This window comes from Pseudorca crassidens, chromosome 3, assembly GCF_039906515.1.
Source record: "Pseudorca crassidens isolate mPseCra1 chromosome 3, mPseCra1.hap1, whole genome shotgun sequence".
NCBI lineage: Eukaryota > Metazoa > Chordata > Mammalia > Artiodactyla > Delphinidae > Pseudorca > Pseudorca crassidens.
Genome location: NC_090298.1, coordinates 12,166,405 through 12,186,036, shown reverse-complemented (window position 1 = coordinate 12,186,036; position 19,632 = coordinate 12,166,405). Strand labels below are relative to the sequence as shown.

General features: G+C 42.1%; 1 protein-coding gene across 3 annotated transcripts in view; it reads left to right on the top strand.

The window, feature by feature from the left end:
- DNAH5 (dynein axonemal heavy chain 5) overlaps positions 1–19,632 on the top strand; it is a 273,570-nt gene that overhangs the window by 52,231 nt on the left and 201,707 nt on the right. For 2 of the 3 annotated variants that reach the window (XM_067730386.1, XM_067730387.1), the window contains exons 2-4: positions 11,131–11,265; positions 13,155–13,239; positions 15,510–15,670. In XM_067730386.1, coding sequence (XP_067586487.1) covers positions 11,131–11,265; positions 13,155–13,239; positions 15,510–15,670 — 381 coding nt within the window. Of the gene's footprint in view, positions 1–11,130; positions 11,266–12,642; positions 12,935–13,154; positions 13,240–15,509; positions 15,671–19,632 lie in introns of those variants that run through there. The other variant, XM_067730385.1, reaches the window with a different exon arrangement.

Genomic DNA, 19,632 nt, shown 5'->3' with positions numbered 1-19,632 from the left:
ATTGACTGTATTCAGAATACACAGCCAAATAAACCATAAGCTCTCTGGGTTTAGAAAAGTCAAGCCATATATCCTTTTTGTTGTGTAATAAACACAAATGCTTTTCAATGAAAAAGCTCGAAATAATTCTGTATATATTGACTCACTTATATACAAAAGTATGGCTCAGATATGATGTCTGCCTTCTTTTTTGCTTTTCTCTTTGGTGAAGAGAGCTCAGTACCAACTTCCAAGCATACAATGGACATGAATTCCAGACTTACGGATTTTGTTTTTCTTTCTTTCCCTAAAATTAAACTGAAATATATAATTTTGCTGGTTGACTTTGTTGACCTTTAGAAAAAACACACTTGAAAGATTTATGACAGTCCTCTTGACCTAAATTCACCTAATTGCAAAGCTAGTTTTGAAATGGAGACCCGTTTTCTCCCTGCTGCTGGAATGTATATCGTTCATGTTTCCACTGATGTATTGATGCTAGGGAATACCGTTGCTCCTTGAATTTCAGATTGCTAGGTTTCTCTAAACAGTGATCCTCGCAGTGGGGCTAGAGACTGGCAGGGGAGAGAGGGCAACTCCTTTCCCTACTGAGAAACTCCCCAGGGAGGGGCCATTGTTGCCCTGCGGGTGCACAGTGGAAGACAAGACAAGGAAAGACCCTTTGCTCTCAGATATGTTTTGAAAGCTGAAAGGATATCAGTGTTGTTATTCTTTGGCAAAATAGTCAAACCGGTTTCAGAATCCTCTTAATCAGGCCCAGACATGTTTGGCCCTGTGAACACATTTCACATGCACAGATCAAAACAACTTTCCTGGAGCGTTGGGAGGTGAATGGCTCTAGGATGCAGCTGTGGGGAGGGGACAGGTGCTGCTTTTTAGTGCCCAGGTGAGGGCTTCTGAACCTGAAGGCGTCAATGCCCCATGGGGCCACCTCGTACTTACACCATAGCCAGAGCCCGGGAGGATGTGACTCTAGGTGCAGATCCATCCATTCCGCTAGTACTGTTGAACACCTACTTTGTACCAGGTGCTGTGCTTCACAGGACAGTGGGGAAGAGCACGTCCGGGCCTCGTGGGGTTGAGCTGAAACTTGTCCTTCCTGTCAATTTTTGCACGACTCTAGTAACAAGAAACAGAAAAGGTCTAGAGTTGCAGGGATCCCAGATTTATGCCCTTGGACTTTACTGAGTTCCTACTTCAAGTGAGAACCTGGTAGCACGAGTCAATCATGATCAAGTCATAAAATGCTTTCCGTTGGAGCAGTGTTCTCAGGCTGGGCTGCCACGATAGTTGCCAGGGGAACTTTTGAGAAACACCAATGCCAGGTCCCCATGCCAGGCAAGAGGGGTCAGAGTTTCTTGGGAGGCAAAGGAATCAGCATTTCAAAGTTCCCAGGTGATTGTGATGAGCATCAGCTGTAAGCACTCTGGTTCATTGTGATAAACAAGAGAGGTTTTCGAATTTCACCCCTGTGCCATATAGAATGTGAATGATGACGTTATATACGTACTTTTTAGCAAATGAGCGAAAACCACTTGAATTATGTGGCCTCTGCTGCCAGAGGGGACTCTTGGAATTCTACAAGAATTTACTCCTGGTTTTAGAGTAAAACCAGTGTAGGACTGGGGGAAGATAGAATATATGGCCATGTGAAGGCCCACTAAGTCTGGATCAGGTCCAGATATGTGGGGTGTAGAAAATGGGCTCTAAGTTAGAGTTTGGATAGTGTAATATTGGGGGGAGAGGAGGTTGTGGTGAATGGGATACCCCTTTAGCAGGTTTTGGGTCTGCTTGGGTGAAAAATCCACATATAGTGAAAGGTAAAGAGTCATCTTTTATTTGCTTGGAAAGAATGACCGATAAGGGAGTTCGTAAATGGGGAGATTTAGGGGCCCTGAAAACTCCAGCAAAAATAGACAAGGTTCCAGAGCTTACTGTCAGCACAAAAGAAAATTGATGGAACCCTCTCCGTTTAAGCGCTAGGCTCTTTGCAAGCGAAGGAGAGTGCCGTTCTCGTTAAATAAAAGAGGGCTTCACTGTAGCACCTGCTGTGAGTGGATTAGCCAGCGTGGAGTGTCTTCCCTTCCAGGCACCACTTTTCTCAAGTGCTCTTCGTGTGGGAAGGAGGTGTGGTGCTTCCTCTGCAGCTGTGGCCCTTCACCTGGAGAAATAAAACACAAGGCAAGTTAAGACGCGAAAAGTACAGTTAGGAGTTGAGAGTGGCTCAACTGTGGTTCTTCCAGCCAATTAACGAGCAGGTTTGGACGGTCCAGGAAGCGTCACAGAGGAGCCGCTCCCAGAGAGGAAACGGGGCCCTGTGGGTTAAAGTGAAAATGCTGGAAGCCAAAAAGGGAGGCTTTTCTTTGTTTGAAGACATGGAAATTGGGTTAACTTTGTGGAGAGGGCTCTTTCATTTGGAGAAATGAGTAGAAGTACTTCCCTCAGTTTCTGTAATTCAGCACATTTAAATGGGATGTAGGCTAAGCGAGGTTAGTTATATTTGCTGTGAATTGAGGGAGAGCCGTAATCCATACTAATGGTGGAATTTCGTGCAGTGGTTTATGCTGAAGCCCGAACAGCATGGAAGACCCGGGAGCTTGTTGACTGAATTCTGCACCTGCAATCATGGACGCACACAGAGCTAGAATCATTTGCACGAGGCCTTAATTTCTTGAGAGTGACTTGTAAATGATAAACTTGGTTAATCGTCCCTGGATTAGATATCAGTTGAGGTTTTACTAAGTGCCAGGCCCTGCTCTGGGCTCTGGAGATATTGCAAAAATCAAAATAGAAAATATCCCTCCCTGTGGAGCTGATACTCTTGTAGGAATGATGAGATTCAGGTGATATTTATTTTAGTTTACCCCTCAGGAGACGAGAAGGATCGGGTTATATATATAGCAGACAAGCAAGTTAAACTAGCCTGGGCCATTTGGTTATCTCTCTTAAAAAAAGAAAAAGAAGGACATCTTTTACCGATAACCAGGCATTTTAGCTAGGCCTACACTTGGAGTAATTTTTCCTCTGCTCATGGATTTGTCCTGATTCATCCACAGCTGGGGAAAATGGAATAAAGTGAAACTAACTGGCCTAAGATGATCAAACCCACGTCCTTGGCCTCTTTGGCACTGTTTCATCAGGTGATTAATTATCTCTGGCCTTGTGATTGATACTGAGAGCCAAAGTGAAATCTGTCTCAGAGGTATTTACTTTGGTGATTTAAGATAAGGAGTTTCAATTGTAATTTGTAGACTCCACATTATTTAGAGTGATCTCCAGTGGGGATTTAAATCTACGTTATACTCTCCCCTGCTATGTTTGTGACATTGCTATAAGCACACATATGCATAAGAGAACAAAACACCCAAATAAAAAAATGGAAATAAATTCACTCAAAAATAGGCAACAGACTGACATTAAAACAGATCTCTTTCTCAGATTCAGATCTGCAACTAGGCTAATCATATTGCCTAGAAAAACTTTTTTTTTTTCAACAAAGAAGTATATGTATATTTTTTTGGCTGTAGAACCTACCCCTTGCCTCACACTCTTCTGTGCAAAAGCATCCTATGAAGGCGTGGTGTGAACAGTACGATATAGATAAAAGTGAAATTGTCCAGTAATGGGTTGGGCGAAGCAGGGAGCCCAGCCCACTGGCTGCCCACCCAGGCAGGGAGCCTGAGTCCTAGGCACTTCAGGAGACGAGGATGGGGTAGGGAGTTACCATTTGCTGAGACACAGTCGTGTGGTAGGGGAGCTGGACACAGAGCACGCCAGCTGGAAGCCGGCTGGGCACCAGTCCATCCTGGCACTAAAATATTACCGGTGTAATTCAGAAAATGGTGTCAGTTAACGCCAGTCTCCACCCACAAATCCTTCTATAACCCATGCAGTGTATATGGGGTCTCCTCCCAAGAGTGCTCTAGATAACCCTTGAGTGGAAATTTAGAGAATGTCAGTTTGGATGGATGCAAAATTCTCAGTTGCCCGGGACACCCCATGTCTTGGCCTGGCCCTGCAGACACGCCAGGGCTTGAAGCCCAGCCCCGCCACTTACTTAGCAGTGTGCTCTTGGGAAAGTTGTGAGTGGTCCGTAGTCTTGATTTCCTTGTGTGGAAATAATCATGTCTGGTTCATAGGGCTTTTGTGACAATTATACCTAAGCACAGGAAGCAAATGATGACTTGCTGATCCAAAGCTAGCAATGCATCCGGGGCAAAGAGAGCAAAATGTACCCTGACATCTTCAGGAGGGTTGGGGACAAGGGTGTCCTTGCTCAGCCAACAGAGGGTTTCTCAGACCCGACAGCTCCATCCTCCGTCCATTTCTCGTTGCCAGAGACATGAGTGGGGTGGGCCTGGATCTGAAACAATGCCGCCAACAGGACTGGGCTTTCTAATGGTGGAGGGAGTTTAAGCATTTGTACAACTGAAAAATCATGATTAAGTTTTGTCGCCTGAATTTTGATGTCCAGGGTCAAAGTCTCGGTCATGCCGTTTTAATTCATGCGCTGATTGCCTTAGTATTATCCCCAAACCACACCCCATTTAATCTTTGCAAATACCTTCAAGTTTGGACTTTTATCCCCATTTTACAGACAAGGGTAAGGTCTCTGTTGGAGTTGGGGGTTATAACCTGGAGCCAAAATGAAATGTGTGTGGTTCATGCACAGTTTACATACATGAACGTGTAGACCTGGGCTTTGGTTCTACAGAGTTAAAGGCAAAGGTTAGTATATTAAAAAAAATTGGAAGGATGGGTTTGTCATGAGAAAAAGTCACAGAGCTTTATTATGACAGCACGTGGCATTGGGTCTTCGTTGGGATTCACATTTTAAAATCTCAAGTTTCACCCCAGACACCTCCCGATCCAATCAAAAGATTCCAAGAACCAAAGCCAACAAACAAAAAACCAAAAAACCCCCTCAAGTCTCTTGTCTGTATTAACTTTTGAACCAATGGGAAGCAGCCCGAATGCTAGAGAAGAAACAGAGCTTAGCTGTTGCGTAGTCCAACACTTTGATTTTAGAGTTGCAGAACCTGAAGCCTGGAATGGTTAAATGACAGATGCAAAGTCTTACAATTAATGGCAGCCCTGGGTCTGGACCCCACTCTGGCACCAGGGCTCGTTTGTGTACATGAAGTTGCCCTATCTTGAAAGCACCACTTGTTTCTTGGGAGGTAGCACATTAGTCCCTGTTTTATCCCAAGGTGGTAGTAACATTCTTTGTTACCAAGTTGCAGAAATGTGTTAAATACCGTTCTAGATTTCCTTGGACATTGAATAGGTTTCTGGCCACCCTCCCCACTCCCATCAGTTGGTGCTTGTGCATGCAACGCAAAACAATTTTAACGTAATCCTTAAAAAAAAAAAAAAAAGAATTCCATGGTTCGCCTCTCGCCTTTGTCATCCCACTCTGCCCTCCCTCTCCAAGTGTCCTAGATGTTTCAAAGGCGACAGGACAAGCCACCTCCAGTTAGTCAACCGACTGCTTGTTCTTGCAGTTCCCTGGCAGCCAGAAAGCTGCAAGTTTAAGTTTAGGGAGTGACAATGCGCTGATCCCATCACCAAATATTTATTTGACATTATTGACTTTTTGTGGTCGTAAAATAAAAGTCCCTCATTGTACCCGCATACCTCGGTATAAGGCAATGAAAGTTGACATTGATAAACATTGTGCTCTTTCATGTACATGGCACTGGGGTTGACTTCATATTACTTATCAGGAGATAGAATAGTTTATGTAAGAACATACTCAATGCTTAACGTGCTTTTGAATATAGCTTTGAAAACATTTTCTTTAAAAACACACTGATAATTTGCTTTTTTTTTTGATAATTTGCTTTTATATGTAAAATTGCTTTGGAAGGTTTTTTCATCTGTGATATTTAGATAAAAATAGAATAATTAGTGTTCTGTTTTAGAGGCCAATCTCTCCTTTCCTCCACTAGAATGTGTAGTTTTTTCCTTTGGAGCCCTGTAAAATCAGGTCATAGAATAATGTGTTGCCATGGCAGAATGTTATAGAAGTTTCTGGATTCTTTGGAAGCCTTCAGTTGGTTTACATCCTGACTTTTCTAGTTCTCTAGTTTTTTGTTTTTTTTTTTAAATATTTATCTGTTTGGCTGTGCCGGGTCTTAGTTGCGGCATACGGGGTCTAATTCCCTGACCAGGGATTGAACCCGGAGCCCCTGCACTGGGAGCGCAGAGTCTTAACAACTGGACCACCGAGGAAGTCCCTGGTTCTATAGCTTTTTAGTGTCTTTTTGGCTGCCCAGCATTTGCCATCTTGTTGGTTTGTTGCTGGATCCCTGGCTCCCCTGGTTGCCCACCATGTCTTCAAGCTGCTGAAGACATTTAGTACAAACCCAGAAAGATCACTCTGAGAAAAGCCTTTATTCCTCCCTGACGAGAGTGTGGAAAACGAAGAACAGGACATTCACCTGGTTTTAGCCATGGTTGAAAAGAGATTTAAATTTACTTCTTTTTGATGTTTATGGAATGTATACTTTGTGTCAAGACCCGTGTGTTCTCTTTTTAGGGAAATGGCAAAAAAGTAGGTAGATCGTTTATTTTTTTAAACCTTAACCTTGCCCTGCATCCCCACCCCCAAGCCCAACTAATTTGTCTCCCTTCAGTTTTGGAAAAAAGAACATAAATCACACATGTCTAGCGATTGCCTTTCAATCACTTGGAAATCCCCAACTTTTTCCTCTTTACTTTTTCTTAAGTCTTTTGTATCTTAAAAAATTCTCCTTTGACTCTAACTTCCCCTCTTTCTACTAGTAACCACATTTCTTTCCTTTATAGTCAAGTTTCTGGAAGGAATAGTTTATATTCAGTACCTTTATTATTGTTTAAAATTTATTTTTATTGAGGTAACATTGGTTTATAACATTATATAGGTTTCATGTATAGGACTTCCCTGGCGGTCCAGTGGTCAAGACTCCATGCTTCCAATGCAGGCGGTGCAGGTTCGATCCCTAGTCCGGTAACTAAGATCCCACATGCCATGTGGTGAGGCCAAAAAAAAAAAAAAAAAAAAAAAAAAGTGGAGATATTCATTCCGTGAATGATTTCTCTTTTACCAATCATTCTTTTCTCAAGTCTGAATCCATTTGTTTTCTGTGCAACCAATGGAATTATTCTAACAAGGATTACTCTGTTACCTACTGCTGCATAACAAACCGTAAGAGAGCTAATGGCTTAACTGTCTGTTATCAATTATCTATTATCTCTTAACAACTATTTATTATCTCTCTTGATTCTGTGGGTGGCTGGGCTCAGCTGGATGGTTCTTCTGTTTCATGTGGCCTTGGCTGGGTTGCAGTCATCTGTTGGCTTGACTAGGTTGGAATGTCCAAGGCAGTTTGAAAGTTGATGCTGGGCAAAAGCTTTTAAGTTTCATTAGGTCCCATTTGTTTACTTTTGTTTTTATTTCCATTTCTCTAGGAGGTGGGTCAAAAAGGACCTTGCTGTGATTTATGTCATAGGGTGTCCTGCCTATGTTTTCCTCTAAGAGTTTGATAGTTTCTGGCCTTTGAAGCAACTGACAAAGGATTAATCTCCAAAATTTATAAGCAGCTCATGCAGCTTAATAACAAAAAAAACAAACAACCCAATCCAAAAATGGGCAGAAGACCTAAATAGACATTTCTCCAAAGAAGATATACAGAGTGCCAACAAACACATGAAAGAATGCTCAACATCACTAATCATTAGAGAAATGCAAATCAAAACTACAATGAGATATCATCTCACACCAGTCTGAATGGCCATCATCAAAAAATCTAGAAACAATAAATGCTGGAGAGGGTGTGGAGAAAAGGGAACCCTCTTACACTGTTGGTGGGAATGTAAATTGATATAGCCACTGTGGAGAACAGTATGGAGGTTCCTTAGAAAACTACAAATAGAACTACCATATGACCCAGCAATCCCACTACTGGGTATATACCCTGAGAAAACCATAATTCAAAAAGAGTCATGTACCAAAATGTTCATTGCAGCTCTATTTACAATAGCCCAGAGATGGAAACAACCTAAGTGTCCATCATCGGATGAATGGATAAAGAAGATGTGGCACATATATACAATGGAATATTACTCAGCCATAAAAAGAAACGAAATTGAGCTATTTGTAATGAGGTGGATAGACCTAGAGTCTGTCATACAGAGTGAAGTAAGTCAGAAAGAGAGAGACAAATACCGTATGCTAACACATATATATGGAATTTAAGAAAAAAAAATGTCATGAAAAACCTAGGGGTGAAACAGGAATAAAGACACAGACTTACTAGAGGATGGACTTGAGGCTATGGGGAGGGGGAAGGGTAAACGGTGACAAAGAGAGAAAGAGGCATGGACATATATACACTACCAAACGTAAGGTAGATAGCTAGTGGGAAGCAGCCGCATAGCACAGGGAGATCAGCTCAGTACTTTGTGACCGCCTGGAGGGGTGGGATAGGGAGGGTGGGAGGGAGGGAGACGCAAGCGGGAAGAGATATGGGAACACATGTATATATATAACTGATTCATTTTGTTGTGAAGCTGAAACTAACATACCATTGTAAAGCAATTATACTCCAATAAAGATGTTTAAAAAAAAAAAAAAAGGAAAGTTGATGCTGGGGTATCAGCTAGGAGATCTTCTGGGCTGTCAGCCAGAATGCCTTGGATTTTCTCCGTGTGGTCTCTCCATGGGTTTGGACTTCTCATAGCTTGGTGGCTGGGTTCTGAGGGAGCATTCCCAAGTGCAAAGGCAGAAGCTGAAAGTCTCTTAAGGACTAGCCTAGGAAGTTTTACAGTCTCACTTCTTCCCACATCCTTTTGGTGAAAACTGGTCACAGGGCCAGCCAGATTCAAGAGGAGGGGATATAGAGTCCATTTCTTGATAGGTTAGTGGTACAACCACATTGCAGAAGAGCTGTGAGGGTGCTGCAGTCATCTTGTAAACACAATTACAGGAACGATCTGGCCCATATTGTCTACTGTGCTGTATTGAGAACCAGTATCTGTATCTGTCTCTGCAATGCAATTTCACCTTGGGCTCCAGATCCACATTCCCAGTGGTCTGTCTGGGACAGACATTTCCCAAGCTCTGGGAAATGCGGCCACAATCCACCTGCCTGGCCTTCCTGTCTTCAGGCTTGCATCACTCCAGTCCACTTTTTTTTTTTTTTTAAGATTTAATTTTATTTATTTTTGGCCGTGTTGGGTCTTCGTTGCTGCACGTGGGCTTTCTCTAGTTGCGGCGAGCGGGGGTTACTCTTCGTTGCGGTGCGTGGGCTTCTCCTTGCTGTGGCTTCTCTTGTTGCAGAGCACGGGCTCTAGGCATGTGGGCTTCAGTAGTTGCGGCGCGTGAGCTCAGTAGTTGTGGCTTGCGGGCTTTAGAGTGCAGGCTCAGTAGTTGTGGCGCACGGGCTTAGTTGCTCCGTGACATGTGGGATCTTCCCGGACCAGCGCTCGAACCTGTGTCTCCTGCATTGGCAGGCAGATTCTGATCCACTGCGCCACCAGGGAAGCCCCCTCCAATCCACTTTTTATACTGCTTTCAGAATGACTGATGTTTTGAGGCAGCACAGACAGCTAAACATCTTTCCTGATTTGAAACTCATCAGTGACTCTCCATGAACTTCAGATAATATTTATACTTTCTAACATGGCCCATAAGATATTTTATGGTCTGACTTTTTTTCTCATTTCCTATTACGCCTTTTTCTTTTTTTTTTTTTTTTTGGCCTCGCTGCATGGCATGTGGGATCTTAATTCCCCAACCAGGGATTGAACCTGTGCCCCCTGCAGTGGAAGCATAGAGTCTTAACCACTGGACCGCTAGGGAAGTCCCTCCTATTATGCCTTTCTAGTTATTTTCAGTTCAGCCATCCTGGCTGCCTTGTGGTTTCCAGACATGCTAAGCTTTCTTATGTCTTTTGGCCTCTGCATGTGCAGAAATGCCTCTATCCCAGGGAGTGTGGCCAACTCTCCTTCAACTCGAGCTCAAGCCACCTCTTCCTGAAACTTTTCCTGTACCTCCACCCCTCTTCAGCCCTGGGCTAGAGGGGGAATCCTCCCTTCAGCTCCTTCTCTGAAGACCCATTAATGCCCCTGCATAAATCTGATGCCCCTGTAGCAACCATAATGCCATCCTCTCACATTTACATTTTCTGCTTACATTCTGCCAACCAGGCTATGAGTTTTTTTGAGGTCACTGGGTAGTGTTTACCTCTAGAGTGCTTGTACATATTTGAGGTTCAGTAACTGTTGAATACAAGAAAGGATCCAGAGGGGCTACCTAGCAGGAGCTACTGGCTAGCATTAAAGATAATGCCCTTAATTCAAAAAATGAACTAGAAGTTGAATATCCGCCAATGGTAAAATGGTTGATTATGGTACGTCCATATTGTTGAATATTTTGCAGCTATTACAGGAGTTGGAGTGGTCTGTACTAAACTAAAAAGAAGTCTGTGATGTATTATTAAGGGAAAAATGCATGAAAAAATTTTATACTATATATAAATAGAAATGTGTATATATGTTTGCATGTTTGTATGAACAGAGCACATATGGAAAGATATGCTTCAAATGGCCAATGTTGGTTACAGTGAACTTGCTTTGTTATTGTAATTAACAGTCAACAGGTAAAAATTAAGCACTGGTATTCAGAAATTAATTTCAAAACCAGATATGAACCTGTAGACAAACAAGAAACTTAGGAGATAGTGTACAAGAATAAGTATTACTTTAGCAGCCTAGGAAATGTTTACAAAAGTGGAGATCTTTTTGATTTTGGTGTGTGTCTGTTGAATGCTTATATATGGGTAAAATTAAGTCTGTAAAGATTTGGAACAAAATGTTAACGGTAATACTGTCTGGCTGGCAGATGATTTTTATTTCTACTTTTGGCTTATCTGTGTTATGTAATTTCAAAACAATGAGCACATCTTATTTTCATAATAGAAATAACATTATTTCTAAAAACAGAAGATAGTACCTAAAAACTGGTACCATTAAGCTGTTATCTGAATACCCAAGACTTGAAAAAGCACCAGTAGTATGAAATGATTACAGAATGAATCCATTTGAGAACAGCAGTTGCCACATAACATTTTTCTTCCCTTCTTGTAGCAAAGATTGAAGGAAGAGAAGGAAGCCAAGCGGGCTCGTCTGGATGGGAGACATGACTACTTATTTGCGATTGTAGCTTCCTGTGTGGACCTCAACAAAACCGAAGTGGAGGATGCCATTCTAGAGGGGAATCAGGTGCGATGCATTTGAGTTCTCACTGACTTGATTATGGAGGGCACAGCTGGCGTTGTCCTGTGGCAGGGTCTGTGCTGGGCCTTAGGGAAGGGTGTCTGTTTCAACATGCTTAGGACCCTATTCTGGCTTGGTATGGGTGGTGGCAGAAGGAGCTTGGGCTCTCCAGCTCTCCATGTTGAGTGGGGTATTTAGAATTGACATTCTCACAGTGTTGTCTGTGTCTCTCTACATCCAGTGAAGCTGGGCTCAGGCACCATTTTGGAACCTGAGGTTAGAGAACAGAATCTCGTCTCAGCTGCTGATTTATCTTGTTTTTGTTTTTTTTTTCTTTTTTTTTTTGAGTTTATCCTGTTCTAGCCTGGGAGATTAAATGCGCCATACTTTTCTGGCTTTGGCTTTGATTCGGCAGCTGAACTGGTTTCTTTTGTTCCTGACCTGACTTCCATCTTCTGCCCTGATATCCCTTCAAAGCCTGGGGCGTGATTTAGTTGGTGGGGAGACCAAAATACGGGAAGATACAGTTTCCTGGGCAGGGAGGAAGGCATTCCAGGAGCTGTGATGTTTCCTGAAGTTTTTTTTTTTAAAAACTTTTTAGGCATTAAAAAAGAAATAAAGAGAAGAAAGGAAGGAAGCCTTTTTTGTTGACAGGGATGTCACATTGTTGATAATACTTTTTAGTGATAGGCTTGTAAAGGTTTGACAACCAGCTTTGGGCAAGGGGAAAGGAAGGCACTAGTCTGAGCGTTTCCTGATTCTGTGGAGTAAATATTCCCACCATGGCTGATTCCAAACGACCAACATGATGTTACTAAACACCGAGTTGGGAGGAGTTGTGGTCAGTTGGCTGTCCCAAGCCTGTACGAGCCGGCTGTAGCCCTCTACTGGCTTTATCCCTTCCTGCAGTGCCACTTGGGTAGGGTTAATTGGGGTCAGTGGACCAATTCAGGGTGGATAACACTAAAATAGTTAAACTACAGAATGAATCAATTAAGAGTTGAGGAAATGTCCTTTTCCTTTTTCTCCTCCTCATAGCTAACATTTATTGAATATTTACCATATGTCAGTCTCTGTGCTGATTTTTATCTATTATCCCATTTAATCTTCGTAATACCAGGAAGTAGATAAAATTATTCCCCCCACAGGAGGCATAGAAGGAGACAAGTTCACACGGCTGATTCAGGCATGGAGAGACAATTGGATTTGGGATAATGCAGATGGAATAACTGAATAAAAGCTCTGAACTGTAGGAATCCCAAGTCACACTCTATGCCGTATTCAGGACCCAGAAATGTCAGGACCCGGGAGGCTTAAAGACAACATCCTGTATCAGGCTTACTGAGCCAGAGGGTGGGGAGAGGGCGGGGAGGGAGGGTTTTTTTTGTTTTTTTTTTTTGCGGTACCCGGGCCTCTCACTGTTGTGGCCTCTTCCGTTGCGGAGCACAGGCTCCGGACGCGCAGGCTCAGCGGCCATGGCTCACGGGCCCAGCCACTCCGCGGCATGTGGGATCTTCCCGGACCGGAGCACGAACCCGTATCCCCTGCATCGGCAGGCGGACTCCCAACCACTGCGCCACCAGGGAAGCCCGACACTCATCTCTGTTTATATCTGCCTTTAACAGCTCAGCACTTTAGGAAATCAGCCAATATGGAGAGACAGTCTTTTTCAAATGTGTGTATGCCACAAATATTTTTATGATTAATCAACGCACTTCTGTGAATTTAGTCTTTACTGTGGTAAGATATTTAGTCTTTCATGGTTTTATGTTAAAAAGATATGATCCTTTCTATATGGTTTGCTGAAGTCCTATGCAGCTAAGAAAGATGATAGTAACTGCTGATTTAAACGTGGTTTCTGATTCAGTCATTACTTTGCCTTTCCTTTTTCCCAGATTGAAAGAATCGATCAGCTTTTTGCTGGTGGAGGTCTTCGTCACCTCATGTTTTACTATCAGGATGTGGAGGTAGCGGAAACAGGTATTTGAATTTGATGTGACATAACCCAGAAATGTGTTGTTAGATTGATCCAAGTATGGCATGAAGCAGGAGGCCACTGGGAGCACTGACCACTTTTACCTTGGCGGGTGGGACGAGTGGGGAGTGGTGAGGTGTGGTGGGTGAAGCCCAATGGAACAGGTTCTGTTTTCACCCCAAGCAAAGGACAAATGGTAGTGGGTATGTAGCCTGGTTGTTCTAACTTTATTTGGGATATTTTGTTTTCCTTTTCAGGCTGTGCTAGCAACTGGAGAATAATAAAATGATCTACATTTTGAGACTTCCCTTCCTTACGTGTTAGTGCATTCTGTGCAGTTATGTTCTAGAACTTCTTCTGGGCATCTGCTTCCTTTCTATTTCTTTTTAGCATAGGAATTGTTGCCAGTAACAGTAGTTTTTTAGTTAAATATCATATCATGTTCATTTTCTGCTGACTGTGATTCAAAGGAATAATATTGAATGACAAGTTTAGCCATTTTCACTTAAGAAAAACTTGCAGATCTTCATGTGGGTTCAACTGGCATGTCCCATTCTACTTTTATGTGAATTAATGCACTTTTAAAGCCAAACTAGGGACATAAACAAATACATTATGATGATATTAAAATCATATATAGGGTCAATCCCTTTATGACCTCTTGGAAGAAAAGGAAAATAGTTATCGCTCTTGACATACAGTGTGACCATGGTTTTTGTTTAAAAACTGAGGAAATTATGCACACATAAATGCCTGGCATTTTTTCCCAAATTATCTGTTTTATGTTTTGTGGTCAGAAAGGGCACTACATTTTGAGTGAAAAAATCAGAAGACAAAAATTTTAAATCATATCCCAGATTGCAAAACATAAGCTCAGGTGAATAAGTTCACCCGTGAACGACACTGGGTGAAGCTGGCCTTTGTGTGTCAGTCTTACATTGAGTAAGAAAGATTCATGGACGTAAACGCAAATGCAAGCTTGTTCTTGTTTCCCACTCTCCCTTTAAACCTTTTCGGTAGGAGTACCTTTTTTTCTGACCTTGAATTGAAATCCAGACAACCCCATGAAGTTTTCTAGATATTCTTAGATAAGAAAAGTGCCCGTGGTTGTTTCCAATTACAAACACAGTCTCAATTCAGAAGCTAAAAATATCCAGTTGATCAAAACTAGTCGATCTAAAGTTAAATCTTCTCTACTCTTGGCCCTCCCCCTTCCTTCCATCCCCCAACACCCTTGCAGCAGGGCCCTCTGAAGGTCAGTGTTTGCAGTGGTGGAGGAGCCCGTGGGTCTCCTTTTCTCCCTCAACTTCTCCTTCCACCCCTTGCCCAATCATGTTAATCATAGTTTCTGACTGAGTCAGGCTTGAAGCAGGGCAGAGATTACAGCTAAGAGGTAGCGGCCAAGGTTTTACTTGACTGACATCTGTCGTGAGCTGACTGGCCTGGCGTTCTCTGGGCCTTGATCAGATGGGAAGACTGAGGCACAGAAAGATTAAGTAACTTGCTCCAGGTCATGTGGCTCGGAAGCTCAGCCCGAGATGGAAACCCCGGGAGACTGACTGCAGAGCCCACGTCACCCATCCCTATGCCGTCCTACCGCTACAGCAGCCTTCTGACTCTAGCGATACTGCAGGGCCAGCTGGACCAGGACAGCAGGAGGTAGAGGTTCTGGAGTTCTGTAGTCAGAACAGGTTTTTCATGTCGGCTCTGTTGGTGTGTGACTTGGCGCGGGTCACCGCTGCTCTCAGGGTTGTAGGGAGTTTTAATAATGTAGACACGGTGCCAAGCAGAGGGCCTCACACAGGACACACGCCAATAGATGCTGTCTCCTTCCTCACCCTTTCTCCCATGAATGATGACTTTTGTAGCTCCAGCAAGAAGCTGCTCTGGACCAAACTGTCTTACTCCGGTTTCTCCCATTCCGGTTTTTGCCTGGGGCAACAGTTTTGAAATGAACTGTGGTCTGCAGTCGAGCAGACCCTTTTATTTACTTTTTTATTTATTTTATTGACATATAATTGACTTACAATATTAGATTAGTTTCAGGTGTACAGTGCAGGGATTCGATATTTTTGTCCATCGTAAAATGATCACCATGATAAAGAAGATCCTTTTAGGATCCCTTTAGGCCTCAGGCTCGAGGTTGTCCAAGAGGTGGAACTTCTAGGGCACGTGGCTGAGTCAACATATCAATATTTTAACAAGGAAACTTCATTCTAAGAGGCGACCACATGGAAATAGTATTCGTAAAACTAAAATTCTTTTGCATTTGTAGGGCAACTTGGCTCTCCAGGAGGAATAAATCGTATTTCTGGAAAGATTAAAAAACCTAAGGTGTTCGTGACGGAGGGAAAAGATGTTGCTCTTACTGGGGTTTGTGTGTTCTTCATCAGGACCAACCCTTCCAGACCCATCACCCCTGAGAACATTCATCAGGTAAGAGGCAACAGCAATCCTTTATCCCAAATTACCAAAAATCACATAAATTCTACCAAAATATCCCTTCCCATGGAAACAACCATCATATTAAGTATTTAAAACTACTTTCAAAGAAATATTTTAGAAGCACTAAAAGCGAGCAATTAAGAGGACAGTTCCTTAAAATCTGTTGAGTAAGAGGACTTAATATTCAATTTATTAACAAAAATTGATATAACATTATATCTGTGAGTGTGTGTGAAACAGTGAGGTCTTTCCTTTTAAAAACAATTCCTCTACATCATTTACTTAATGGCATATTTCTTACATTTAAAATAAGATTTATTACAGCGGATACACCCTTGAACAGCACAGGTTTGAATTGTGTGGGTCCATTTATACATGGATTTTTTTCAGTAGTAAATACTACCGTACTATATGGTCCACGGCTGAATCTGAGGATGCGAAACCAGGGATAAGAAACTGCGGATATGGAGGGCTGGCTATACGTTACACCCAGATTTTCCAACTGCTTGTAGGGTGGGAGCCCGTAACCCCAGCATTACTCAAGGGTCTTCTGTATAACTTTATTTTTTTTTTGCAAAATAAAATGCATCTGTACAAGTCTCCCCTTCCTTCAATGGGTGCATTAGCTGCTTGGAGCAAATAAACTGGTAAACATCTGGTATTCTACTTATTTCTGCTTTTATTTTTATTTATTTTAAAATCTTTTTAAAAAATTATTTATTTATTTATTTATTTATTTTGGTGCGTCGGGTCTTCGTTGCTGGGCACGGGCTTTCTCCAGTTGCAGTGAGCGGGGGCTACTCTTCGTTGTGCTGCACAGGCTCTAGGCGTGTGGGCTTCAGTAGTTGTGGCTCATGGGCTCAATAGTTGTGGTGCACGGGCTTAGTTGCTCCGCGGCATGTGAGATCTTCCTGGACCAGGGATTGAACCCGTGTCCCCTGCATTGGCAGGCGGATTCTTAACCACTGTGCCACCAGGGAAGTCCCTATGCTTTTTTTTAAAAAATTTATTTATTTGGCTGTGCTGGGTCTTAGTCGTGGCATGCGGGATCTTTAGTTGCAGCATGGATGTGGGATCTAATTCCCTGACCAGGGATCGAACCTAGGATCCCTGCATTGGGAGCGCAGAGTCTTAACCACTGGACCATCAGGGAGGTCACCCCATGCTTTTATTTGATGATTGAAATTTAGAAGAGTATAAAGCTTATGTCTTAACTAGGTGTCAAAATAATAATTTACTGGATCAAGAGACAATATACAAACAGACCATCTACCAAAAGACTTTGACCGACAGCCCGCAGCAATCTGCTCAGGAAATCAACCTCCCTTACCTGCAATAAACAACACAGGTAGCCAGACCGCTGTGTCAACCTGGTAGGAAGCCAGCTAGGAAATGAATTAATAACTCCTCTAACAATTGGTCGAAATGGCCAGGACTTGATTCATGACTGCCAGCCTCAATTTTTTTTTTTTTTAACATCTTTATTGGGGTATAATTGCTTTACAATGGTGTGTTAGTTTCTGCTTTATAACAAAGTGAATCAGTCATACATAAACATATGTTCCCATATGTCTTCCCTCTTGCGTCTCCCTCCCTCCCATCCTCCCTATCCCACCCCTCCAGGCTGTCACAAAGCACCGAGCCAATATCCCTGTGCCATGCGGCTGCTTCCCACTAGCTATCTACCTTACTACGTTTGTTAGTGTGTATATGCCCATGACTCTCTCTCGCCCTGTCACAGCTCACCCTTCCCCCTCCCCATAACCTCAAGTCCGTTCTCTAGGAGGTCTGCGTCTTTATTCCTGCTTTACCCCTAGGTTCTTCATGACATTTTTTTTCTTAAATTCCATATATATGTGTTAGCATACGGTATTTGTCTTTTTCTTTCTGACTTACTTCACTCTGTATGACAGACTCTAGGTCTATCCACCTCATTACAAATAGCTCAATTTCGTTTCTTTTTATGGCTGAGTAATATTCCATTGTATATATGTGCCACATCTTCTTTATCCATTCATCCGATGATGGGCACTTAGGTTGTTTCCATCTCCAGGCTATTGTAAATAGAGCTGCAGTGAACATTTTGGTACATGACTATTTTTGAATTTTGGTTTTCTCAGGGTATATGCCCAGTAGTGGGATTGCTGGGTCATATGGTAGTTCTATTTGTAGTTTTTTAAGGAACCTCCATACTGTTCTCCATAGTGGCTGAACCAATTCACATTCCCACCAACAGTGTAAGAGTGTTCCCTTTTCTCCACACCCTCTCCAGCATTTATTGTTTCTAGATTTTTTGATGATGGCCATTTTGACTGGTGTGAGATGATATCTCATTGTAGTTTTGATTTGCATTTCTCTAATGATTAATGATGTTGAGCATTCTTTCATGTGTTTGTTGGCAGTCTGTATATCTTCTTTGGAGAAATGTCTATTTAGGTCTTCTGCCCATTTTTGGATTGGGTTGTTTGTTTTCTTGTTATTGAGCTGCATGAGCTGCTTGTAAATTTTGGAGATTAATCCTTTGTCGGTTGCTTCATTTACAAATATTTTCTCCCATTCTGAGGGTTGTCTTTTGATCTTGTTTATGGTTTCCTTTGCTGTGCAAAAGCTTTGAAGTTTCATTAGGTCCCATTTGTTTATTTTTGTTTTTATTTCCATTACTCTAGGAGGTGGGTCAGAAAGGATCTTGCTGTGATTTATGTCATAGAGTGTTCTGCCTATGTTTTCCTCTAAGAGTTTGATAGTTTCTGGCCTTACCTTTAGGTCTGTAATCCATTTTGAGCTTATTTTTGTGTATGGTGTTAGGGAGTGATCTAATCTCATACTTTTACATGCAGCTGTCCAGTTTTCCCAGCACCACTTATTGAAGAGGCTGTCCTTTCTCCACTGTACATTACTGCCACCTTTATCAAAGATAAGGTGTCCATATGTGCATGGGTTTATCTCTGGGCTTTCTATCCTGTTCCATTGATCTATCTTTCTGTTTTTGTGCCAGTACCATACCGTCTTGATAACTGTAGCTTTGTAGTATAGTCTGAAGTCAGGGAGCCTGATTCCTCCAGTTCCTTCTTTCGTTCTCAAGATTGCTTTGGCTATTCGGGGTCTTTTGTGTTTCCATACAAATTGCAAAATTTTTTGTTCTAGTTCTGTGAAAAATGCCAGTGGTAGTTTGATAGGGATTGCATTGAATCTATAGATTGCTTTGGGTAGTAGAGTCATTTTCACAATGTTGATTCTTCCAATCCAAAAACATGGTATATCTCTCCATCTATTTGTATCATCTTTAATTTCTTTCATCAGTGTCTTATAATTTTCTGCATACAGGTCTTTTGTCTCCTTAGGTAGGTTTATTCCTAGATATTTTATTCTTTTTGTTGAAATGGTAAATGGGAGTGTTTTCTTGATTTCACTTTCAGATTTTTCATCATTAGTATATAGGAATGCCAGAGATTTCTGTGCATTAATTTTGTATCCTGCCACTTTACCAAATTCATTGATTAGCTCTAGTAGTCTTCTGGTAGCATCTTTAGGGTTCTCTATGTATAGGATCATGTCATCTGCAAACGGTGACAGCTTTACTTCTTCTTTTCCGATTTGGATTCCTTTTATTTCCTTTTCTTCTCTGATTGCTGTGGCTAAAACTTCCAAAACTATGTTGAATAAGAGTGGTGAGAGTGGGCAACCTTGTCTTGTTCCTGATCTTAGTGGAAATGCTTTCAGTTTTTCACCATTGAGGATGATGTTTGCTGTGGGCTTGTCATATATGGCCTTTATTATGTTGAGGAAAGTTCCCTCTATGCCTACTTTCTGCAGGGTTTTTATCATAAATGGGTGTTGAATTTTGTCAAAAGCTTTCTCTGCATCTATTGAGATGATCATATGGTTTTTCTCCTTCAATTTGTTAATATGGTTTATCACATTGATAGATTTGCGTATACTGAAGAATCCTTGCA